Below are 9836 nucleotides of genomic sequence, written 5' to 3'. Positions count from 1 at the left end.
ATACATACACACACGTGTCTCTCTCTCTCTCCCATTATATATATATATATAGAGAGAGAGAGAGAGAGAGAGAAATTCCTCTACTTTCACATTTATCACTTTTACCGTTTATTTTGCGTCCTCCCGGTCTAATGACGTGTTCGCGCGTGAGTGCCTTAGACCAGTGTCCAGGTCTTCTGCGATCCATGCAGCTAGGAGCGCTGTTACCATGGTTACCTATTCACCGCGTGTTGCACAGAAGCGCGGCTCTGCAGGGAAGTTTTAGCTAGGAGGAATTCTCGACATTAATTCCGAACATTCCCTTAGTTAGTAGTTCTGTTGCGTGGAGGACTACAGCAACCATAAGATAGGCAGTATATATATAGATAGATATAAACACACACACACACACGTACGTAACGTACATGGAAAAGCACTAATGTATCCATGACGACTGATGGAATGATGTAGTATTACTTAATTTCAATATTCTGTCTACCAGTAACAACCTCGTTATGTTTACTGGTATGTAAAGTAAAACTAGTTTGGTTCATTCACTTTGTAAACTTTATTTAAAATATGCTGAATACCTCCTGTTAAGTGGTTTATTTAGAAAATATTAAATTATCCTATCAAATCTTGAATGGATATGCTATAATTGGTTGTACATGATAACTTGGAAGGTAAAAAGATAAACCTATGTATGTCAATAACTCATGTGTGTAGTAGTAGTCTGTAACACTTTTCTTGTGTTATTGACTGAGATAATTAACTAAAACGATTTTTGAAATAAAAATAAATATTTAATAGTAAGCATGTGTATATATATATATATATATACATATGGTTGATATTTCTTGAAAATAAAAGTCCTGTTTGAAACTTTTTCATTAGTTGATGAGTAGAATGGCGCCTTTGGTTGGTAAAGAGATGACAGAAAGACTCTTTCTAGAGAGGTTTGGAAATCTTTGTCTAGATGCCTCTTTCCACATACGAAAGGTAAGAGTTAAAAAAGTTGTTTAGGAATAGTTTTAAATAGTATATAAGTTTGGATTGAAAATGTAGAATAGATGTATATAAATAACATGAACTTAAGCTACATGTTTTGATACTATGACACGTTACTTCTTCTGTGTGTTCCAAGTGAGGCTGGTATGGGCCCTATTAAGATTGCTATGTGCTCTAGTAAGATTTAGGAAATATGTAATCATTAAACTATTACACACTTTTGTAAAAGTAATGCAAGTACCCGTAAAATTGGTCCGTGCAGTAGTAGAATTATGGTACAAGTGCTGGTAAATCTATGTTATAATATCTAATAAAACCATAGTACATGCACTAATAGAACAATGGTACATACAGTAGTAAATCTATGGTACATCCACTAGTAAAACTATGGTATATATATATATATATACACACACACACACACACACTATTAAAACAATGATAAATACTCTAGTAAAACTATAGCACATGTACTATTAAAACAATGGTGCATGCACTAGTAAAACTATGATACAAACAGTAGTAAAACTATGATACAAACAGTAGTAAAACAATGATAAATACTCTAGTAAAACTATAACACATGTACTATTAAAACAATGGTGCATGCACTAGTAAAACTATAGTACATGCACTAGTAAAACTATGATACAAACAGTAGTAAAACAATGATAAATACTCTAGTAAAACTATAGCACATGTACTATTAAAACAATGGTGCATGCACTAGTAAAACTATGATACAAACAGTAGTAAAACTATGATACAAACAGTAGTAAAACTATAGTACATGCAGTAGTAAAACAATGATAAATACTCTAGTAAAACTATAACACGTACTAGTAAAACATGGTACATGTACTAGTAAAACTATGATACAAACAGTAGTAAAACTGTAGTACATGCAGTAGTAAAACTATGATACAAACAGTAGTAAAACTGTAGTACATGCAGTAGTAAAACTATGATACAAACAGTAGTAAAACTGTAGTACATGCAGTAGTAAAACTATGATACAAACAGTAGTAAAACTGATACAAACAGTTGTAAAACTATGATACAAACAGTAGTAAAACCATAGCACATCTACTAGTAAAACATGGTACATGCACTAGTAAAAGTATGATACAAACAGTAGTAAAACATGGTACATGCACTAGTAAAGCTATAATACAAGCAGCAAACTATAGTACATGCAGTAGTAAAACTATAGTACATGCAGTAGTAAAACTATGATACAAACAGTAATAAAACCATAGCACATGTACTAGTAAAACATGCACTAGTAAAAGTATGATACAAACAGTAGTAAAACAATGATGCAAACAGTAGTAAAACTATAGTACATGCAGTAGTAAAACTATGATACAAACAGTAGTAAAACTGATACAAACAGTTGTAAAACTATGATACAAACAGTAGTAAAACCATAGCACATCTACTAGTAAAACATGGTACATGCACTAGTAAAGCTATAATACAAGCAGCAAACTATAGTACATGCAGTAGTAAAACAATAATACAAACAGTAGTAAAACTATAGTACACACACCTGTAAAACTATAGTACATGCAGTAGTAAAACAATGATACAAACAGTAGTAAACTATGGTACATGCAAAAATGAAACAATGATACATACCAGTGGTTCGCAAATGTTTCAGGCTCAGCACTATTTGTTTCATTTTTTAAAATCACAAACCCAGGCCTAATTTTTTTAAAAAAAAGATAAAAACCTAGAAAAAAAAATTCATATTTTTAACACTTACCCCTTAATGCGAAAGATCTGATTGTTTTTTTCTGGCACAATTGAAGGATATGTGGAACAATTTTTATCAATTTTAAGGGAAGAAGTACTGGCGAGTCTGTGCAAGCAGAGGGCGAGTATATAAGTGAGGAGAGTAGTATGTATATGTACGTGGCAAGCTCAGATAGGGCTTATTACAAATTTTATGATTTCTTATAATAATTGTGTTGTGCGCCACCGACATTAGCTCCATGTACCACCAGTGGTATGTGTACCACAGTTTGAGAATCCCTGGTATATGCACTAGTAAAATAATGGTATGTACACTAATAAAACTGTGGTATATACACTTGTAAAACTATGGTACATGCATTAATAAAACAATGGTTTACACAATAGTAAAATTATGGTTCGTGCACTAATAAACAAATGGTACATGCACTAATAAAACAAATGGTACACACAATAGTAAAATTATGGTTCATGCACTAATAAACAGATGGTACATGCACTAATAAAACAAATGGTACACACAATAGTAAGATTATGGTACATGCACTAATAAAACAAATGGTACACACAATAGTAAGATTATGGTTCATGCATTAATAAAACAATGGTACACAATAGTAAAACAATGGTACAAGCTCTAATAAATCTGATACACATGTTAGTATTATGGTACATGCCTTACTAACACTATTTTACATTCCTCAGTAAAATTGATATAAGCATCGTAAAAGTGCTTTGTGCCTTAGAAAAATGATGCAAGAGCTACCTACTTCAGATTTATAGTACATAATATTCATAGTTATATTTTTTGTTTTGTGTATTGTTTTATTTTCTTGAAAGAGTGATATTGTTTTTGGGAAAAACAGAAAAGTTTAATAGGATGGCAGTTTTTTAATATCAGCAACTTTTAAAAGCATCTACAATACATATATATATGTGTGTGTGTATATATTTATATTTATTAAGTTGTCAGAAAAAATTTTGTTTTGATGCAAAATTCGTCAGTCTAAATGAAAATAAGTATGCAGCATTATTGATTGGTTAATACAAAATAGATACGTCATTTTTTGTTTACCAACCCCCATCCCAAAAGTATTTGCATTTTAATAGTTTATAATTGTAAGAAGTATTTGTGTTGTATGTTCCTTCTGATGTATTCAGTGGAGAGGCATCATTAGATACTTAAAAGATTCAGAGCTTGGGCCCATAGGTGTGGGAATTTTTCGGTGTTTCAGTATGATATCAATTGTGGTTTTATATTGTGATTTTTCAAGACACTAACTGGAGATCCTGGCACTGTCAAATAGAATAGGTGCACAGGCCCCATGTTCCAGTGTTTAACAACTCTTCTGGTATTCATAAATGATTGAATGTAACGTAAGAGATTAATGTCAACTCATCAAAATGTTAGCAGTAACCAGACACCATGAAAACTAAATTAATAATTAAATTACCATGTTATTAGTACTGGCTAAAAATACTCTGAAAATGAATGTTTTTAGATGTCTCAAAGGCTTAAGTATCATACGCCATAAACTTTGTAGAAGCTTCTATTTTTTTTTTTTTTTTAGCTTGTACTCAGCAGTACTTTCTTGGTTGCAGTGAAATTTTATACACAAAATACTTTACAGGTGTGTGCATCAAATTTTGGAGCATTTAGTGGAGTGGTTGGACAAAAGATAACAGAAAACATTCTGGTATGGAATTATGTCATGATTATTAAATCTTACAGAAAAATAATGCAGTAAAATTCTGATCAGAACTATTAAAAGAAATACATTTTGAGCAATTTTGAATTGAGAACTTAAAAACATATAAAACCTGAAGTTAAACAATCATTGATTCAGCCAGCATTTAAAATTGTAATTATGTATTGTACTCAGCAAGTTAGATAAAAATTTCAATTTTTATAATTTTTGTGTTGTTTTAAGAGTCAAAATTTATAGAAATATTTAATTTTGAATGTAATTTTGTACCTATATGTGTGTGCTACAGCTCTACTAATAACTATTAGAACACATAACATAGAAATGCCACTGATAATTTTTTCTCTTCTAAAAGACTGTTAAACAGAGTTAAGTAAAAGTACTGTCATCTTTATTTGTATTTCACTGAATTTATAATTGTTTGCTTTGTTCACATATAATTAAAGGCTTATTCACACACTAAGTTTTACATGTTTATTTTGTATTATTTAACCAATTGTTTTATTGGATGTAGCCTTTTCCTTTAGACTAGGACATAAAATCTATTGAACAGCTACTTTTTCTAAAGAGTATCTTTTACTTCTTGTTGAACATTTTTGTACTTTTGATAATATTAGGCAAGAGAATGTTGTTTTTATCTGTGTACTTGTTTTGAAGGTTAGGTTTTATAGCATATTAAACAGCTAACTAGTTTTTCAAAACCTAGACTTGTTCTGAAGGCTAGGTTTTATAGCATCTTCAGCTAACTAGTCTTTCAAAACCTAGACTTTATATAGCCTATTGAAGGCTAGGTTTTACATTCTCTTAAGCAGTTATTTCTTCCTGTTTATTTCAAGACTAGTTTTTTCAGTCTACTGAACAACTGTCCGTTTGTTCTTAAATCTACATGTTTATATCCCTATGAATCTATTTACTTTTTTTATATACCTAGAGTATTTTAACGTGTCATACAGTTAGTTTTTCTTTTTTTTTTGTCATGACATTGCAATTCTGCCTCCATAACATGCAAAACGGTTTTAAAACTTGCTATTTCCACTTTAGTTTTCAGAGAATTATATTCTAGATTATTATAAGTGTTTGAGCTGTTTTTTTAAGATTTTTATAAACATATTTTTTATGCTTCCTGTGAATGAATATTGAATCCAAAAATTTTATAAACACACAATTCCGAAATGAGTACTCACCTCCATACACACAGTTTATCTATCTTCTTCAGCTGTTCCACACTGAGAAAGGTGGCTAAACTGTGTGTGGGGGGTGAGTATCTATCAGAAAAACATTTTCAAGTAAGGAAAATGTTAACATTACCACCAGAACATAAGGAAGGATAGAGACAAAAGTCTCACCCTCACTTTTAGTCATTCGTCATTTTTTAAACTTTTGCTTGCTGGTACTGTTGATTTTTTTTTTAGATAAGAAATCCTAAATTTTCCACAGCTCATTACATAACAGACCAAACTTAACCTCTTTTTTTATAAACTTGATGTTTATTTCTACATTTTCAATCTGATTCCCATGTCACTTTGTATTTTTAGCTTTACAAGTTCCAGTATTTATGTGAGGATGGTGTTTGGGGTGTAAGGAAAGCATGTGCTGAAGTTTTTATGCCAATCTCTTGCGTATGTTCCATGGAAACCCGTCGTAAAGAGCTAGCTCCTCTTTTTGTTTCCTTGTTATGTGACCAGTCTCGCTGGGTAAGTGATGTGTAGTTTCATTTATTTTATCTTTTTATTCCTTTTGAGATTGATGGGTTATTAAAAAAAACAAAATGTGTGGTTAAATTCCTTACAACATTCCATGAATATTTGGTTTTAAGAAGTTTTTGTAATGGTAAAAGTTTCATTTGAATAATACATTTATTCAAAAATGTATCTGAAACAGGTAAGAATGGCAGCTTATCAAGCTTTAGGCCCTTTCATCTCAACATTTGCTGATCCTAGTAAAACGGGTCTTTATTATAGTGAAGATGGAGTTATCACGGTCAAGGAGGAAGTGGACAGTACAGTAATCGAAAATGTGGTACCATCTACTGAATGCGAGAGTACTCCTGTTAGTACAAAATCTGAATCTGTAGACTGTGATGATAGAATTGATCAAAATGCTCCCCAGAGTTCCATAGAAACCAGTCATATAAAGAGTAGTAAATCTGATGCAAATCCAAATGTACATAAAGAAAGTTTCAATGTTGCAAGTTCTGCTGTGATAGAAAGTCATAATGCTGCTGAATCAGATGAGATGGAACTAACATCAGAAGATTCCTCTGATAGTGGAGATAGCAACAACAATGTTTTTCAAGTCTACTCAGGCCAAGAAAGTGGCATGGAGATTTCTCTTGAAGAAAAGTTAGCTGAACAGTTTTTTCAACATCGACCTCCAACAGATGTATCCAGTCAGAGTTCAGGTAGTCGTAGGGTTAGTGAATCAGAAAGCTTTAGTGAAGCTGGAAGCTCCAAATATTTTATCACAGAAGGTTCCCGCAGCAGACAAGAAAGTGTTTCAGAATCGCCATTAACTGTGACTTCCAAAGATGGACATCTGCATGTTCGAATTGATAGTGAAAGTGCCTTCAACACATTTCAGTTTTGGCGTATCCCCATTCCAGATATCGAATTAGATATTGAGCTTGCAGGAAGAACCACCAACGTCCACATCAGGTCCAGAGTACATGATACTGACCACCAGCAGATCTGCTCTTCAGATTTGAGTGTCCTACTCACATCAGTACAAAAGAATGACAGTTGTCAAAAGGCTGAAATGAATGCTCTCAGTGAAAACCTAGCTAGAACTAAGCTAAGCCAAAATTTAAGGTAAGAAAAGTTCTCTTATGGTAAAGCTATGTGAGCAGATAGATTATAGCAGGGCTTACAATTAAGGAAAATGAATATCAATAGAACATTATCTGTGTAAAAAATAAACTTTTAAGGTTTAGATGGAACTTATTTTATTGTGTAAGTTTGTGTATGGTGTATGTTATTTCGTGCTTGATAAGTAGTTTTGATTTTAATTTCACTCAGTAGATTGTATTATCTTACATGTCAGTTTAAATAGTTTCATCTGATTCAAAGTATTATATCAAACTGAATATGCCTTTTTATTAAAATGTTTCAACTTTGTTTTTTTCATGCACAGATACAGCTCTGAAAAATCTGTGAAACTTCGTAAAAAATTTTATTTAAATAAAAAATAAGTTCCTTATATATGATCGATCAGTGCAATTTTAGATCGGTTTTGCTAATGTGTTTTAGTGTAATAATTACATTTTCGCATTAAATTGTATATGAATGTGAAAAATATTTTTTTGTTTAATAAATTTCAATACTGCTAGTAGAATTACTAGAAAATTATTAAATTAACTTAATAAAAGAAAATTTAAATAACTTTTACCTTAAGTAACATTTCCTGATTATTTAATCAGAGCTTTTGTTTTAGTAATTCTTCAACTTCGAGCATGCAAACTCAAGAAACTTCATACAGTACAGCTCACGTGCAAACAACCTATGTTAGCTCACTGACGGACCTTCAGAAGTCTACTACCCAAGTTCTATCCTCTAGTTTGAATGAAGCTTCAGTTTTACTAACACATGGAGAATCTTCAGGTTTGTCTGTGACTCTAGAGTGTATGTAAATACTACATTAATATAAGTTAATAGCTCTTAAAAGAATGAAATAAAAAGGGTTAAATAAAACAATATATAATCAATGTGAAGCACTGAAAAAAAGGTTATTTCCAAATGGTTGTTTCCTTTAGTAAAATTACTATCTTTTAAGGGAAGTTACTAACACTACTACTAGATTTGTAGTATTGGAAATATTGTATCTTCAAAAAAAACAAACAAATTTTGAGTTCAATAATAACTTTTGTTATCACCTAAAATGTGACATTAACTGTGTTATGTTAGTATGAAAGTAATTATTTTGTTTGTGTATGTGTTTGTGTGTATATATATATATATACACACACACACACACACACACACACACATATGATCAGGTATTCTGATTTTTCTAACAATATTCATACTTGAGAAAAACTTGCATACTTTCTTTACAAAAAATACTAAGTTATTTTATTTGTATGCATTGTCAGAATATGATAATTTTAACAATAATATTCAATAAATAAGAATTTGAGTCATCAGAATAATTTTCTGTCACCTACCATGGTAAATTATAAAGAAACCACACTGACACAGGCAGTTTAACAGTATTAGTTTTGTCCACCAGAGTTTAGAAAGACCAGAATGAACCTTTGCAGTCCTGATGTGGAAATGTTGCTCCAGCCTTTGCATGCAGCACATGGAACCTCCCTTTCTGTTGAAGAACACATAATTTCTCCCTCCGATCAGGTAAGAGATGTAGAACAATAGCTGAAGGAAAGTAAGAATTAACTCCTTGCAAAATTAAAAGTATTTGCATTGTCTTGTGAAGAATTTTCCCTTTTTCCATTAATTTCTCTTTCATGAATGTTTACATTGGTTATGTCTCTTTTTCCTTTGCCTAGCAATGAGTAAGTAACATGTACATCATCATTTTACTAAAGAACAAACATATAAATAGATATATAACTGACCCTTTATAGGTTTTTCCTAAAATGATATAGTATTTATGATAAACTGTTATATTATGAAGTTTATTCACGCTTGATACCCCTGGAAAGGATCGTTCTTTGTTACATATAACATCATAGATATTATGATTTGTTTTTTTGTAAATTACTGCTTTAATTAGGATTTCAACTAAATCTTGTAACCTAGCTGAACATGATGAGCTCTGGTGTTGAGTGAAAGGACCTTGTTGGCAGGATTGCACAACATGTAGTTGAAATCTACAGTTAACTCTTCATATTGGAAGGCCTTATTTGAGCAAATAAGTATGGTATTATTGAGGATATTTTCAGTCTTTTTGCTACTTTATCCTTCCTATTTCCCTAAATAGTTATCATGTTTTGTCAGTTTAACTCTTTCAACCAGAGCTTAGTCCCTGGGACCTACCAAATAGCCATTTTGTTCATGTTATAGTTTCAATGCTATAACTTTTAAATTAGTAAGTGATTGTTAATGAAATTTGGCAGTTTATCAGTAAACATTACAATGTTTTCATATCCAAACTATCTAATTTTTTATGAAGTCTTAAGGTTTGTAAAGCAATGTTTCTCTCATGCCTTTTTTTTTTCCTTTCACATCATCCCTATTTATCATGCAAAATAATTTTAAGATTAAAAATACTTTTATGCATCAGAAAATTTTGAAATTTTGCATGCAAAATCTTTATAATGTCTGGACAGTTATCAAACATTTCTTAAGAAAAAACTATATTTTATCTGTTATTTTCAGTAATTAATCTCTGTACAGGTTCACTAAATTTGACCGATCTTGCAACCACCAT

The 9836-nt window shown here is 31.2% G+C and overlaps 1 protein-coding gene across 1 annotated transcript in view; it reads left to right on the top strand.

Annotated features, from left to right (window-relative positions):
• The window catches only part of LOC106474473 (serine/threonine-protein phosphatase 4 regulatory subunit 1-like), a 207692-nt gene that overhangs the window by 188211 nt on the left and 9645 nt on the right, over positions 1–9836 (top strand). Inside the window, exons 8-13 of the mRNA XM_022379717.1 lie at positions 874–978; positions 4377–4442; positions 5987–6145; positions 6333–7258; positions 7881–8047; positions 8676–8797. Of these exons, the coding sequence (XP_022235425.1) occupies positions 874–978; positions 4377–4442; positions 5987–6145; positions 6333–7258; positions 7881–8047; positions 8676–8797 (1545 nt within the window). The remainder of the gene's footprint in view (positions 1–873; positions 979–4376; positions 4443–5986; positions 6146–6332; positions 7259–7880; positions 8048–8675; positions 8798–9836) is intronic.

The sequence above is a fragment of the Limulus polyphemus genome, unplaced genomic scaffold, assembly GCF_000517525.1.
Source record: "Limulus polyphemus unplaced genomic scaffold, Limulus_polyphemus-2.1.2 Scaffold139, whole genome shotgun sequence".
Lineage (NCBI taxonomy): Eukaryota > Metazoa > Arthropoda > Merostomata > Xiphosura > Limulidae > Limulus > Limulus polyphemus.
Note: the sequence above shows the minus strand (reverse complement) of the source record. Positions and strands in the feature narration are given on the sequence as shown.